This window comes from Procambarus clarkii, chromosome 83, assembly GCF_040958095.1.
Source record: "Procambarus clarkii isolate CNS0578487 chromosome 83, FALCON_Pclarkii_2.0, whole genome shotgun sequence".
Classification (NCBI taxonomy): domain Eukaryota; kingdom Metazoa; phylum Arthropoda; class Malacostraca; order Decapoda; family Cambaridae; genus Procambarus; species Procambarus clarkii.
Genome location: NC_091232.1, coordinates 2,201,302 through 2,218,745, shown reverse-complemented (window position 1 = coordinate 2,218,745; position 17,444 = coordinate 2,201,302). Strand labels below are relative to the sequence as shown.

General features: G+C 36.6%; 1 protein-coding gene across 4 annotated transcripts in view; it reads left to right on the top strand.

Moving 5' to 3' along the window:
• Positions 1-4,918, top strand: part of alpha-Catr (alpha-catenin related) — a 318,532-nt gene extending 313,614 nt beyond the window's left edge. Inside the window, exons 16-18 of one of the 4 annotated variants that reach the window (XM_045759536.2) lie at positions 145-205; positions 622-744; positions 1,247-4,918. In XM_045759536.2, coding sequence (XP_045615492.1) covers positions 145-205; positions 622-635 — 75 coding nt within the window. In that variant the 3' untranslated portion in view covers positions 636-744; positions 1,247-4,918. Of the gene's footprint in view, positions 1-144; positions 206-621; positions 840-1,246 lie in introns of all 4 variants that reach the window. The other 3 variants (XM_069316275.1, XM_045759535.2, XM_069316274.1) reach the window with 3 other exon arrangements.
• Positions 4,919-17,444: the final 12,526 nt, after the last annotated feature.

Here is a 17,444-nt window from a genome sequence, read left to right as displayed (position 1 = left end):
TTTGCTGTTAAAACTTTCAATAATTTCATTAGCTGGAACTTTTTTATTTATTTAATACAGCTTCTGTTTAACCAACTTTAATAACTTCATTAACTTGGGATTAATCTTTATTAATTTCCCTTTTTATATCTTCTTTCCTGTTAGTACAAGCAGAAAGTGAATGCCCCTCTTTTGTGCAACAGACAGAGGCATGGAGGACTCGCTGGTAAATGATTATATAGTTGTTTCGTCATTTACAACATCCAACATGTCATAAATATTTTTTTTTTTTGTAAAGTGCTTCAAAAAGAATTAGTTTCTTGGATGTCACTAAATGAGTTATCATTAGAGTAAAATGATTGTCCCTTTGTTTTTTGTTTTCAACGAATATGTATACATAAATAGATAGAAAAATGAAAATAAAACATTAAATAAGCAAACTAGCTAACAAATTCCCTTTGTTATATTTTCTAATATTATGAACTAAAAATAAAAAAAACCAGCATAATACGTCTTGGAATTGTTATGCTATTTTCCTTATGTTTTTTGCATGCCGCCTGCATTAAATTTATAAAAAAAAAGTACTGTATATGTTGGCATGTTCCACGTTTTAGAAATGCATGCTCCAGTGTTTTGTTACAGTCTGTGTGTGGTGATAGTGATGCAGTGAGCGTGTCTCCACGCTGGGGAAGATTACCGCTGCAACTAAAAAGTCTGCAGATCAACTAGAGACTCCAAGGGTGCTTTATTTTCCCCCTCAATGAAGTAATACATTAATATGTGTTGGCGTATAAGTATGATATTGTGATGCATAAATCATTTACACTATAGGAAGCCTGCCTTAATATTAACCCTTACAGGTATGCATATTTCTCCACTAAGTGATAACATTTAATGCAATTTACTTCATTAACTATAGTTGGTAATATTTTAATATATATACATGTTTTAAACAATATAAAATTTTGCTCCATATTTAGTTGTATGAAGTTGTAGTTTTGTAAATTTATATAAAATATCTGACCAATTATTATTCGTATTATTTTATATATAAAATCTGAAAGTATAGTTTTATTTAATTATACAGAATATTATTATAACGTATCATATTTTCTATGAATTTAGTATATGTAATACAAACCAGTTTAATATCTTATTTGATGCCCTGTAATGTCAAATAGATAAATTTAAAGATAAGAAATTTTGAAGAAACTCAAATGTCATAAATCCTGTCATATGTCATTGACATTATTTACCCTCTCCACAGTACAACTTGGATTTCCGAGGCCTAAGCCCAAGAGGAAGAGGAAACTCACCGTACCGAACAGATGGCGAAGATGTGTCTGGTTCAGGTAACAACTCCGCTACGGGTGGAGGAACAGGCTCGGAGGGCAACATGTGACAATTTGGGATGGCCCGACGAGGCAAAGGAGATGCACGCCGCACACGCGTCTCCTTCCTTCTCTTCTAACTTGTGTGAAGAGAAGAGCCTTGCATGGGCCATTGGAGAAGGTGGGCAGAGAGACATTTGATTGGTCCTTAGTGTGGCTCTGTTGATTAACGTTCGGGATCTTCCTTGGCATCTATCTGTTGTTATACAGGCTGTACTCACCTAGTGCTTGCAGGGGTCGAGCTTGCGGCTCTTTGATCCCATCAAAGGCTGTATTATGCTTCCACTGCAGCATTTTATTGTTTTCCCTTTGGTGCTAAACCAGTACAGTACTTATGATAGTCACATTAAGGAGCTTTTATAGCCATTCACTTTTACATAACACTTCGTTAGCACTAAGAAAATGCTTCATGAACACGGAGTGTCAAACATGTTTGATAAATAAAGACTAATAATGGCATTGATATTTAAAATAAAATCAAAGCCTTATTCATTCCTCAAAGGAACTTCACATTTATTGAAAAACAACAGGATAATGTTTTCTCTGCCCTCCGGCTCCGTGTAGGTAATTAGGTTTTACTGATGGATAAACCAAAATTAATGTTAGAATGTCAGTAGACTCAGGTTAATGGTTTTTGACACCAACAAAAAATAGGTTTCTCAATAAAAAAAAACAAAGAGCAAATAAGTGTGATCCATGCTTTTACAGGATCAAATTTTATTTCTTGCATGTACCAAGTACATTATAATTAACAAAAGCTCATAAAGGCATAGGATTCGATTAAAAAGTCACAAAAATGGCATAAATATATATATATGAAGACTGGTTTAATGAAAGGAATAACAGCTGGGATAATTCTCTCTCCTGGAACAATGGCAATAAGAACAAATAATGAAAGTTAACATGGCTCTTTGTTGCTCTGTTAGTTCAGAGTTTGAGTAATCAAAGGCATTCAAGGCTGAACTTTTTTATGCTGCTCTGTCAGCATATGGTGATGGGTACAGCACTGTACCATCGTCACCAGTGAAGTCTGTCCCTCGTGAAAACTTTAAATCTTGATTTTTATTTTTTCAAATTATACATATATGGAAAAATTAGTAAAGTGGATCAGTTATTCACTGGTGACCGGTCAGTATTTTGGAGATGAGCTCAACTGTGTAAACTCACAACAAGCTTGCTTAAGGCAAATTTTGTACATCATACTGTGTATAGTATACTCGATTGCTTTCAATTGTGCTGCGGGGAATGAGCTCCAGCTCCTGTGTACCTGTTTGTGGTGGCAGGAGCAAAGCTATGCTTGTGGTGTCCCATCATATTTATATATATAAATGATTTTAAACACTTGTTAAATTCCCAGTGGTTTTGGTCCACACATTACTACCTCCTCTCGGAGCCCATTCCACCACTTTGCCAGTATTTGTAAATAAGTGTAGTGCTTGCTGTCGTCTTTTTTATTATTATTATTATTTTCAGTATTTTGAAATTGTGGCGCTCACTAAAGTATTACTGATTTGTTAGTACAAGCATAAGAACCGTGTTCCTGGTACTTCATCTTTACCATACATTGCCTCCTCTCGAGTCTTTTGCAGTAATGCTCTTTTGTTCTACTAGTTTCCAACTTCAAAAACTCATTCCAGTCTATTTTCTCACATACTTTTCAAAGTTATTTGCAGTTATCACATCTAATTTTTTCTTATCTTCTGATTTAGGCAATTCCTAAACCTTTTTAGTCTTTCCTCAAGGCCTATATTCTTTGGTCTAGACTATTTTGTTTGCATGTTTTTTTGGACTTTTCTAGTTGAACAACATGTTTGCTAAGGAACACATACAATGCTACAGCTGCATATTCCAGCTAAGGTTTGACATATGTTGAGAATAATCCGTGTTAGAACTACCTCAATGTCTCTTTCTTTTTCTAGTTTCATTAAGATCTTATGACAACTAGTAAATCTTCATGGGGACTTATTTCCATTTCCTCCTCCTCCCATTGTGAATGTGTATGCATGAAAAAAAAACAGGAAACTGAGAAGACAAACAAAAGGTAAAAATCAAATGAACAGACAAGAGGATAGACAAATGCAGCAGAGGCAATCAATCATTTTGACAAAAATAAATTACAAAATAACTAAATGGAATTAATTTTTTTCTAGAATGTTTGAAAATTATTCCAGATGTAAGTCCTTTATTCGTCATAAAAATATTAAAATATTAATATAATTTATAAATAATAAGGAATTACCATCTCCTCCCCCCAAGAAAACTTTTCAGCCATAATGGTTAATTCAAGCGAGCTGTTGTGGGTTTATTGTCTGCATGAGAACAAAAACTGTTTTACACATGTACCTTAGCTTTGTAGATCATGAATTTAATTTTTACATATCATAGTTTGTCTTTCCTAGTTTAAATGCCTTTGGAAGAGGCTGAATTGGTAACATAGATGGATCATATTGTGATGTGGCAGTGTTAAGAAGTACAGCCTGACATTGACTGCCCCCCCCCCAAAGATTATATTTTTAAGCTGCATTAGTGTGCTTTATATAGATAAATAATCCTAATTTTTGTATATGATACATAAAAACTGACATTTTTCAGTAATCTTCAGTTCTTTTGCTTGCTTCTAACCTGAAGGCTTATTATGCCATCTTGATAAAGAAGACTTATTTGCTCAAAATATTAAATAAATTCAAGCATTGTTGGAAGGGTCCACTGTAAGTATTGAAAACTAAGGAAATCATAATTTTTCATGAAAACGTCAAAATATAATTTTTGTATTGTTCCATGTATGTGTTTACCGGCATATTATTATTGTTATTATTGTTATAATTATTCATAAAGAAAAATATTTGCTTTCCTTAGATACACCCTTCCAAAACGTGTTAGTAAATCCATAGTTGGTATACTGTTGTAGTAGGTGAGATTTTTCAGGGTAATACATGACTAGCTAAGTCACTATTTGTTGATATTCCTTAGGACTCTTGTACAAAATATATGTACATTAATTTTACTGTTGCTGCTGACTTATCATTCCAATAAAACAGGGTTACACTGTAAGATCTTGTTAATTTGTGCCTCTCGGTGAAGCATAATGGGGGTGGGGGGAGGGGAAGATGTTGATATTTTGATCTTTGTGATCTGGGACTTACTAGCTACAATTGTTCAAGTATTCAAGACACGATAAACCTTCAAGTTCCCTATGAATTCACTCACGTGGTTAAGTTATTGAATAAAAGATGGTGTGGATATATATGTGTGTGAATGAACTGTGGTAACATTTGTGAAATGGAGGCCAAATTAACAAGGTTCATATGTATTGTGTTGCAGATTGTTAAGTTCTCACTCTCCCACACTGAAGCATCATTCTGTGATAAAGAGTGATGAAACAACCTAGCCTAGGTAGTAATCACTTTTAATTAAAAGAAAATTACACAGTATGTAAGCTATGTCTTGAATTGAAGACAGTTTATATTCTTGAAAATTAAATGTCTTTCTGAAGATCAAATTTTAAACAATGTGCAAAATGTCTCTTATTAAATTTACAAACAAAAATACATATTAAATATTTTGCTCTTTAATAACAATTTTTTTTAAGCAAATATGATAGGAAGAGGAAGACATTGAGGGTAATTCATGAAGTTGTTTCTCCATATTTCTCTTATCTTTAGCCATTTATACGTTTGCAGAAATTAAATAAGTACCGAAGGATATGTCATGCATAAAATGTCTTGTATATTTACTGTACTGTGTTTGTTTAAATGTATACATGTATATGCATGTGTGTATACTTAGGCAGAATATTTAATTTTTGCCATATTTTATTGAAGACATGAGTATAATGAATATTAATAATCTCTCTTATTGAAGATTACATAACTTTGTTTAAATACGGTACTGAATTTACATTCCGTAACGCTCAAAAGTTAGGAATGAGTGATCCTAATCCCTTAAAGAAGACAAATATAGTCAACCAATTAATGACCGGCAAAAGGTTGCAAATTTCTTGGAGATAAACGTTTGTATTGCGATGATTACCATAAGCAGTATCAGGTAGATGGAGACAACTGAATTAACCAGAGAGTTGATCTTTAAAAACGCCAAACGCCAAAAAACTAAAAAACCTTCACAGCAACCAAAGGAAACTGCAGGTTTTTAATGTTAATGATTTTTAGGAGAACAATTCCACACATGCATGGAAAGCAGGATCGGCAACCTTCTAAAATTTGTACTCGACTAACTGGAAAAGACCAGATTGAAGACATTGGAGCACAATGGACAAATCCTTGAGGGACCAGAGGGATTTTGTTTCATTCCTATCCTGGCCTGCATTTACCTATCGGCCAGTGCTACAAATAGCCTCATTAGAGACAGAAATCTGGCTTCTGGCGGGTCCCCCTCTTCCCTATTTCATATATAAAGTTTTTAGTTGTCTATTTATAAACTATCGAATATCCCGCTCCCTGAAAATATGAAACTGGTCAAAGGAAGGTGAGAAACATTATTCATATTCAGTCTACTACCTTCAATATAATGTACTATTCATGTATATACAGTAGGCTTTTCATTGGATGGAACTTTTCTTCAATGTCTCTAAACAATAGACATTTGAAATATGTTCAGTGACTCCTCCAATAGATGAAATAAACAACATACGTGCTTATGGAGGAAGACTTAATGTAGTTACCCACACGTTTGAAGAGTGCCAAAACTAATTCATAAGTTATTGATTCAAAATGCATTAGGTTAAGGATCAGATTGTTAGACCAAGTTGCCAATGAACACGGTTTGTATTTGTTTTGAAGTTAACTTGCACAATTTAACTCTTGCATAGGATGAGCTTGTGCAGTGAACATTTAGTGTGACCATGTATGTGCTTCACCATAAAAAAAAGTGTGGTTTTCGTTTTTTTGTTTTACACTTTCAATTGTATTCTTGCATCATGACACTTCCCAAATGGGTATTTATTGTGTGATTTGTTGTTTTAAATGCATCGTTGTCTTAAACAAGTCATTTCAAACATTCTGCAACAACATTTCCAACCCTTCTTTATTCAGTATATTTATTATTAGGAAATGCTGAACGTATATAATGTTTATATTAGACTTTAATTGATGTTCAAGATGGGTGACGTAGACACGTGTCCGGAATGCATCTCTATTTTCCCCATAAGACTTATTTCATGTAGTGTAATGCCATGCAGCCCAGGGTTATACTAGAGTGCATCTCTCGCACTCTTAAGAGTGCCAACTGTATTACAGTATTTTTTGTCTAATTATTTTTTTGAAACATTGTACTGTAATGTCAAGAAATAAGATAATGAGAACTGTCAGAGCTCGGCTAAAGTGAATTTATTTTGTTTAGTTTTCTGAACATAACCATTTGAATAATTTAATATTTTCTTCTACTAGATCATCAAAATACAAGCAATTTTTTTTTTTTTTTTTTTTAGTAATAACTCACTCGAGTAGAACAAAGTCCCTCAAAAATTTGGATGCACTAGAAATTAGTCTTTTGTTGCGTGACAACAGATACTTTTCTGATTTAATCAGGTAGACTGGAGCCTCCTGATCCCCCTCATGACCTTTGCCTTTCTGCTCTCGAACTAGCACCTTACATGGCATCTTTTTTTATACCACAGACGACGCTAAATAGCGTCCCATGTTTTGTTGCCTTTATGTAAATATTATTCGCCAACACCACTTCCAGGACCTCAGAGGCGGAATCTGTTAAGTTGGATGATTTTTCCTCGACTTCATCTTCATGCAGCGAGACCCATGGCCTTACTGTTTACTTCAAGCGATGTGCCCAGTTGTTGCCTTGTCTCTGACAATACTTTCTCATTTCAGTTTTTCTTTTTTCTTTTCTGGCAGTGACTAATAAAAGACTGAAGACTCTTTGAGTTAGCTTTGTTGTGGCCATTGGTATAGTGTCCAATGCTGGTCCTCTAGATTTGCGTCACCTTAGCGGTGGATATTACGACTTGGTCTCTGGCCTGGGTCATAATGGTGCTAAACTCTCTTAACATTGAATCTACAAATGGAAATTCTGACAAGCTCTTCGAGCTCCCGACTGATGCCACAGATGTTTCGGTCAAAGGTGTAAGAGTTTCATATTATTTTAAACTTGGTTTATCCTCGTCTTTCCTTGTTGTAGGTTGTGCGCGACTCTGGTAGTGCTCATAGAATTTACACGCCATCTGCATGCACATTTTTAGGTCCGTGGGAGTTGGTCCCTTATTGGTTTGAGAGTTCCTTGTGAAAGGGGGGTGGTCTTTCACGGGTTCTCCAGGGTGCACCAGTGTATCTTTGGGGGTGTTCTAGTCCTCTTAGATGGGGGGGGGGGAGTCTTTGGAGTTTTCTCTATTTTCTTTGGTTTATGCCCAGGGAACCAATTGTATTTCCAAGAAGCCCAGAACTAACAGTCAAGCAAGCGGAGAAAACAACAGCCAATGGGCTTCAAAGCTCCAGAATCGAGAAATCAGGAAATACAATTGGTTCCCTGGGCATATTTCTCGATTCTTGAGCTTTGAAGCCCATTGGCTGTTGTTTTCTCCCCTGTTTTCTTCTGAAGTTGGCTTCAATTACACTGACTTTCTTTGCACAACCTCTGTAATCCTGTTTGAGTAAGTCTCCCTTGTATACATAGATATTTTCTCTTAATTTTTCAGGTGGGAAGATTCTATGAGTAACCAGGGAGGCCTTATTTTTTTAGTAAGCTATTGAGAATTATGAAACGCCACTTTCTAACTACTCTTCAGCTTCTCCCTTACACGACATTGAATTCCAAGCCTCTGTGCATATTTAGAAAGGGGGTGGGGGCTGTTGAGTTGTCTATTCCACCTTTTGTGGAGGTGGTGTCGCCATCTAGTAGTTGTCGGTACAATGAGTAGTTAGTAAATTGACGGTTAGCACAAGGAATATTTGCCGGTTCTTGGGATTCGTATTAACATTCATCGTAGGGGGTGCAGATTGTTGTTTTGCTCTTTGGCGTCACACCGAGCGGTAGTGGCCTGAGCTTTCTCTGCCCCCCACCCCTGTCTTCCTTGACCATAGTGGTGACAAGTGTGTTACAGCACTTGTCATAGTGAGGCTCGGGTCAACTAGAGTTTGACGTGTGTTCCGTCTCTGTGTGGGGCCCTGGTTCAGGCAGCGACTGACAACAGGCGAGTCATAAGTTATTTGTTAAAGACCCTAATTCATTGCAAAATATTGTACATAACATTTTGCCTGAAAGGCTTTATGAAGGCTTACAGATACACAGGTATAGTACTCACAAAGTGAAGAAGCGTAGATGGATGAGATGATAGAGGTGAAAGTAAGATGGTGAGATGTGTTAGAGGGTTATGGAAAATTCTTCATTCTATAATAATAATAATTACAAAGGATGTAATTAGTGATTTTATTTGTATTTTTTTGTAAACCCACTAGTCACACTCAGCGTTTCGGTATATCTTAAGGTTACTGTTTTTAGTTTATTCATTTTGGGGTAATGCTTAATATTATAATATATTAATGTCAACAAAACTTAAGAATTCTAGCAAATAGTGTAGTTTTCAAGCCTGATAAGGCAAAAGGGAATACATTAATTTACTTCAGATACTGTCTTCAGTGGTAAGGAATATATTGGTGCATTTACAGTATTTAATCCAAGCATTAACAGCAAAAACTGGCTTAATTGGGATAAAGAACTTTGTATAACATTTATGCTACTAGGTGCAGTAGATGTATAAGAGACTCCTTAATGTTAACCCCCCCCCCTCAAGGGTTCCTCCTTGGCGTGGCGAAGGGGCACACGTACGATGCCCTAGGGCTGGTGTGGGTTGCCTCAGCCCCCTATCCTTCCTGCCCCCCCCCCCCCCCCCACTGTAATCCTCACCTGGAGATGTCGTACGTACTAAGGGACCCCCACTTTGAGCTCCTGTTTGGGTCATCAGGCCCCCCCCCCCCCCCCCACACACACACACACACACACACACACACACACACACACACACACACACACACACACACACACACACACACACACACACACACACCTAGCTCGCTCGCTTGCGCTCTTTCACGGATACCGACCTCTGTACTTGGTCTCAGAATTGTATCACCAAAACAATGATACAATGCCGATGATGTCACAATAACGTGGCTGAAATATGTTCACCAGACCACACACTAGAAAATGAAGGGACGACGAAGTTTCGGTCCGTCCTGGACGGACCGAAACGTCGTCGTCCCTTCACCCTCTAGTGTGTGGTCTGGTCAAATTAGTGATAATAATCTTTAATTATTTCTATCATAAATTAAGATAGACTTGGCACTTATCTCAAGACAGGCATGGTAAATGGTTTATATATATTGTAAGTTCCTGATTTATCAGGGCATTATGAATGGTAAATTAGAATTCATTATTATTTGATTTACAAGATTTGCTCTGTAAAATAATTGTAAAAATATTATGGGGAAAATAGAATGCATTCTTGAGTCTTCTTGAAACGAATATCTGGTTTACCGACTGAAATTATTGGCTCTGATGTACACTAGTCTACCCAAACTTAGTTAACTCGTCTCGGTGCATCTTCCCGATGTATTTGCCGACCATTATGAGATCATTAAATATATTGTACACGATAAATGTGTACTGAAGCAGCATGGTCATGCTAGGCAGTGTTAAATGTAAATAAAAATGACTATCTTATTAAAATAATGATATGAAATGTTTTAAAAGCCATATACAAAAAACTAATCTAATTACAGACAAAGCAATACCCAAACACAACTGCAGTAATCTCAAAGGGAATATTTCTTCATTTTTACTGTTGATATTGCACCTGCTTCTTCTCGGCTCTTGCTTGGTCGCCTGAGACTGGCCTCCTTCCTACCACCGTAATATTCGGTGGGAAACGGCTCTGACTAGGCTGCATATCGGCCACGCGCACTCCTGGGCGTGGATGAATAAGAGCTCGGCTCCTTGTCCGAATTGCACTGCTGCGCTCATTGTCGTCATCCGCCTCGTAGACTGTTCTGATTTCCAGGGAGCTTTTGCTTCCCCGGTATCGGTTAATTTGGTGTCCCTCGGTGGAATCCGTGTTGACATCTGATGCATCAGATGTCGTTCGTCAGACAACTCGTCGTTTTGATTTGCCGCAACGGACAAAATAATGGCTACTAAAACGCGCGAACCTATCCTCACCGACCTAACTTTACCGACTCGCGCATATAAAATATGGTAGTTTGTGAGCCACTACTTTTCACTGTACCCCTTATTTTGTCTGCTGGGGATTATGGCGTCGAAAATACGATGCATTATTTGAGAAGACAGGTTGAAATTCTCCCGTATTTGCATCCTAAATGATATCTAGGAATCTTTGATTGTTCTGTGTCACAGACAGTGTTGAATAGTCTTCCAGGCGTGGTGCCGCCTTTTGGTAATTGAATATATAGGGAAGTGAATCTTGCAGTCCACCACGGTATCATTTAAGGTACCAGCACCACAGTGGGCTTTCCAAACATCCAAGCGGAGTCATACTGAGGAGAGCTGGAGAAAATGGTCAAGCAACCTAAAGTGAGCTACAAGAATGATCAAAATTCTGTATAGTAGATTCACAACATGGTCAACCTCAGACCCTCATCAGCATGCTTTTCCTGGTCTTCGTGATGGAAGGCAGGATTACAGTTTCTTGTCGTTGTGGTATCATAAACTTTGCCCTGATTGACTGCATGATTTACTCCCTAAATGAAATCAAATCATGCTTTAGGAGGCAGTTGTGCTCGTCTCAGAGAAATAAACACTTGAAATATTGTCCTCTCAGAGCCCTTATTTATTTATTTATTTTATTTTTAATCATTACACATAGTTTAAAATATCAGGGAATTATTTGTAATTAAAACCAATTGAAGATCGTAATAATTATGACCGGGTATACTCGAATATTATAAAGTAATATTTATTATGGCCTTAATAAATTTTAATTGAATTGTGCACAAATAGAATCTGATTTCTGTTATTGATTTATGTGGATTTGGGGGTAAAACCCGGAATATTATGAAACAGAAAATTGTAGTGTTACTTTTGCACACAAATTCTGGAGTTGCATAAAATATAATTATAAGCGAAGAACGTGCAGATTATGACAAATTTACCATAACTGAAATAGAAATGTACCATTACTGAAGAGAATTGTGCCATAACTGGAATAGAAATGTACCATCTGCTTAATAATGGAGTATCTTTGAGCAAAGGTTTTTGTAAAACAATCGGATTTTAGTCCAAGTGTAGCCTAGTCATTTACAGTTTTGCACTAAATTTTGAACTTTGTGATTTTATTTCCTTGGTGCTTTTAAGATGCTTTGGTAGTTAAGTTTGATTTTTTTTTCTACCCAGGCTTCTCTATTGTCTCCAGGCTTCACCTCTAGGTGACCGTGGTTTGCAAGTTCTTAACTTTGTAAAATTTATACATATCTATAATTTATTTATTATTTTTGTTTCTCAAAATATAAGTATTATTCAATAATTTTGTTTATGCAGATATTAAATTCTGTCCACTTATTTCCAAAAAGTCTCCCCTGTATATAATAAGGAAAACCCACGTATGAAACAAATTTATTGGCTTTCGGTAATGCACATAATGTAATATTTTGAGAGGCATCACATTTACAGCATTTGCTTGCTACATAGGCTAGGTGGTGGACAGTGATTCCATACACTGCAGTGACCTATGAAACTTCTTGCTTATTATCGAAGCAGCTTGAATAATTCACCATTGTGTGTTCATTCGTACCTCACGCCGTAACGTGCATTAGATTGAGGCATGTCACTGCAGTCGAACAAGAACTGTACAGTATGTATCATGTTCGCTCGGCTCCCATTTTCATCATTGTATGTCATTTCGATTTAACTTAATTTGTAGCAGATTTTGAGACAATGATTTATTGCAAAAGTTTGAATATAAAGGAACACGCTTTCTGCAAAAGCCACACAAAAAAATTTTACTTACGTGCAGAAAATGGGATACAGGGTATTTGATCATATGCAAAATGCCTAATGTTATGATTTTTGTTGGAAATTAAAGTATAATTATACATCAGTGGTTATGGCATATGTAACACAAGGTTATGGAAAGGTAAAGTTTTAAGCTGACAAGCAAGAAAGAAAAATTGTTTCACTAAATGCTCGAATATGGAGAAACCGTGAATGGAAAAATTAATTCCAGTGCTAATACTGCTTATTAGATTTAATGTCATTAGAAATGTTAGTTGACAAGTCTTTCAGTGTTGTTGTATAGACTTGTAATAACATGCAGCACATCAGCGTATATTTCCTGGTTATCTAGATGTGTGTCTAATTAGAATCAAAGAGGTGTTGGGTATCATACGTTTATCTGCTCACATTTCCATTCCTTACAACATATCTATTTTCTCAGTTAAAGAGCTCTGTTAACAGTGATTGTTAAATGATTTTAAATAATTAATGATACCTGATTTTACCCTCTCATCTTGCTAATTAAATAAACGTTCTACCTGAAAGTTATTCAAACATGACTTCTTTCATGTACGCAAAACAGCAATATCTAATTTGTTCGTGTTATTGTTAAATCGTATAGTTATATTTTTCTTAGTGATAAGGCATAATCCATTTTTAAAAAGTCTTGGGACGGAATTTTTGTGAATTCCTTGAGTCTAACAAATTTATCACGAGCAAAAATCTCAGACCAAGAGGTTTCAGGATGCTTGAGTATAAGATATTAAAGAATAATCTATGGATTCTTTACCAAGTGCAGCATAGTATTACATGGAAAATTTGTACCTCAATAGCGCTACCCTTCACTCATAATTAAACCAAACAAATATGAGAAGCATTAGGCCTTTTTTTGTTATTTTGTAGGTCTCGTGTGGTAATAAGGAATTGTAATCTCCAATATCTGTACTGGTAGTGTGCTTATGAGAGGGAGTAAGGCAGATAAATATGTATGCTGAACCATATCTTTAGCAAGTGAGATCAAATGGGAATACAAGTTATGTATGGTTCTGTATTTCTGAGTTGAAGGTTTTGTTAGAATTGTTTAAAAGTGTTGAATTGCGATTTTTCACATGTGGGAAGTTTGAAATAAGTTGCTGTGAACCTTTGCATGCCTGTAGAGACTGACATGAGGGAACTTCTCTAGACGTGTTGTATATTCTCCTGTTAATAGCGCCCTCTCCCATCATATAAGTTTGAAGACGTTTTCTGGTAAATGCTAACAATCTTGCTGGAGCAAAACTGCATTGCAATTGGAAATGCCAAATATTCATTATGGACAAGTAGGAAATATGTGACAAAGGATATACACGAGCTGTAATTTGTTTTCTTTACTATATATTCGTATATGTATACAATTTTTGTATATTTGTATTATGAATGATTGGAGATAATTAAATTGCTGTTAGAATTGAGTGATACACATTATATTGGGTAAAAATTCAAAGTAAATACATAGCAGTTTTGCAAAAACAAGACTGATTACATTTCATGGATGTAAAAAAAAAAAAATTGGATATGATAAATTAAGTAACACTTGCTTCAATTCCTTCTAACTTGTAATGAGAAACTGCACTTTCCTGGAGAATTTAAATGCAATACTTTTTCTTTATAGTAAATTAAAAATTTTGTATTTAAAGTTATACAGAAAAATAAAATCTTAGGTTATATAGGTGGGTATTTTAAGGTTTTTCTCTTATGCCTTATTGAAATATTGTCCCCTGTAATGCCCCATTCCTAAGCTCACCTGGTCATTGTCTCCAGCACCAGAATCTTAATTTTGGCAGTTAGCTTCAGATTTCATATAAAAGTGAGCGCTTTTGTTGTTTTTTTATTGGTAAAATGAAGATAAGTCATCTTCTTAAAGCCAAGTGCAAAAAACTGTGTCAATCTGCATTTCATTCAGTAATTGAACAGTGTAATTACATTTATATATCAAGCCATAAAGCTGGTTTTGCTCATGTATTTCTGGCTTTAAGGTAATTTTGCAGTGGTCCGCCAACCAAAGGTGTGTGTAAAATTATCATTAGGCATATTGCACTCAAGTATCACAGTTTATCTGGAATTTGAGAGAGACAGGGTTAATAAAGTCATGTGTTCGAAGCATGCAAAATCGGCCCCTTTGCATGTCCTAAAAAAAAAAAAAATCCGGAATTTTTATCGAAGGTGAATCTTGCCTAATAAGGAAGCATGTATGTTCCTATCCTTTATTATTATTATTATTATGTAAAGACCCAGCTGTCCACTGTGAATATGACTTTTTTGTAAAGAGGTGACCTACTTGTTGAACACAAATCAAACTCATCAAATATAGTATACTGCTCATCAAATATAGTATTCAAACAACCTTTTCGGTACATAATGTATAGACGTGTGTTTGACTCTAGTTCAAGTGCATTTTTGTTGTACGTGTGGTACATAATATGCCATTTTTAAGCATATCAAATATGACACTCTTAAAACACACACAATTTTGTTGTACTGTAAATATTTGTGAACAATTGAACATGTGTAACTACATGTATAACACTAACTAATATGTATTTATACAGAGATTACCATTATAGTATACATCACATCATACTGACACACCTGGACCAACACGCCACTCTCTCTCTCTCTCTCTCTCTCTCACACACACACACACACACACACACACCTGTACAGTCTCACACTCGCACACACCTGCACAGTCTCACACTCACACACGTGCTAGACCACCACATCACACTCACACAGAATTTCATCAAATCCTCTGTCGTCTCCATCACTGAATAATCCACGAGCATTTGAAGGCAACTTTGTTCCCCCCAACCCTGCCCTCCCCCCCCCCCCCCAAGCAGAGGTTGTAATCACACTGAGGCGGGATAATAATCAGGGGCCAAATTCACGAAGCAGTTACGCAAGCACTCACGAACGTGTACATCTTTCCTCTATGGCGGCTTTGTTTACAATTATTAAACGGGTAATGAGCTCCGAAGCACCAGGAGGCTGTTTATAACAATAACAACAGTTAATTTGGGAAGTTTTTCATTTTATGTAAACTGTTTAATAAATGTAACCAAAGCCGTCAAAGATCGAGGAAAGATGTAGACGGCGGTAAGTGCTTGCGTAACTGCTTCGTGAATCCGGGTCCTATGTAGCAATTGGCTGTACAGTACACAGTTATAAATGATTGGCAGCAAATACGTAGAATTAATAATTAGATGCACGCAAGTCCCTTTAATATGCATTGTTATAGCAGTTTCTTCACTTGCCGTTTTCCTATGCATGTAAATATGGGACACTCATTGAAACTTTAAAGCACTGTCATGCAAGTCGTAAATTATATAAGTACTCATTAAATGCACTCTATGGAGTAATAGGACACGCAAACAAGTACTATTTAGGCTAAAATGCGAAATCACACAAAATATGTGAAGTATTCGTATAGAAACACCAAACTATCAAATTTATACACACGTTAATGGTTTTATAAATCACACATGATTATACTTGCAGACGTTTGGTGTCTTTGTTTTTACACACACACACACACACACACACACACACACACACACACACACACACACACACACACACACACACACACACACACACAGCCCCAGAGCCCAGTACGCTCAGGAATCTGTACACCAGTTGATTGACGGTTGAGAGGCGGGACCGAAGAGCCAAAGCTGAACCCCCGCAAGCACAAATAGGCGAGTACAAATAGATGAGTACACTCCCCCCCCCCCCCCCCCCCCCACACACACACACGAACCTCGAGGCTGAGTGGATAGCGCTCTGGGGTCGTAGTCCGAAGGACCCGGTTCGATCCCCGGCAGAGGCAGAAACAATTGGGCAGAGGTTTTCATCCTGATGCGTCTCTTCGCCTAGCAGTAAATAGGTACCTGGGAGTTACAGTTGCTACGGGCTGCTTCCTGGGGAATGAGTGTGTAAAGAGAAATACATGTGGTAAACATAAGAGGAAAAATAAATGGGTTAGAAAGGCGGGGTCCAAGAGCTAATAGCTCGATTCTGCAAATACAAATAGTAAATACATACACACGTACATTTCAAAATGACTGTAATGCATACATCTTCCAACCTTCAGTTAGCTTAGTGATTACAAGAGTGTATATAAATGTACCTTTGTTATTGTGTAATTAAATCAAACTACTTTTAAATTTCGAACCAACAAGGAGGTCACAACTTTGACAGAATAACCCCGGCTAATGGACAGCGTTGCTGATGTTGCGCTCAATGACAGGTGCAGGAGAGGTAATTCATGCGTCATTATTGTGTATAAATATATTTGTTTACCTGCCCCTTGGATGTACATAGAGCTTGTTCACATTATAAACAGTATTTCATATGTTCAATAAAACGTGAGATTATAATAAAAGATGAAAGAATTGGCTGGATTTTTATTTTATACATTCTCAATTAAAATGAGTATTTTGCTTAATATATGGACCATCAAGTGTCTAATATGCACGGTGTCTAGTGTATTTAGTGGCCTAAACATGTAGGACGAGAGCACCTTGTGATAGTTTTAGATGTACTGGAATAGTAAGACTTGTCTGTTCAATAGACACGTTCAAGTTATTGTATTTTTTGAATCTGGGAAGTATTGGTCAGAAACAGTATTTGAGAACTATTTGAGTTATACATTATTTTCCAAGGTACCGTTTTCTATGAATTTCTTTAACTGCATTACAGTAGAGACAGGGGAAAGGAGGCCACTTTCTTTGAAACTTCCGGTTTAATCCCAGAGAGACGCCAATATGTTTGACGCATCACAATATACAGGATAAAGCACCCATTCGGGCGAGCATTGAAGTGGGTAAAGCTGAAGAGAAGTCGACGAGAGAGCTGAAGTTGTAGAGAAAGAGCCAGGGCTAAACCCAGCTACATTCCAGGGGATTATGATGCTAAACAACTCCGGTGGTGGTGAGGCGGAAGGAGGGTCGTGAAGGTCGGTTTGTGACGATTCTTTTGTCGGTGAAGATGAAGTCTTTATTTTTGTTCGATGTTCCAAACGGGCGTATTTAGGTCCCTACCCCCGAAAGAGGGGAATGTAGGTTT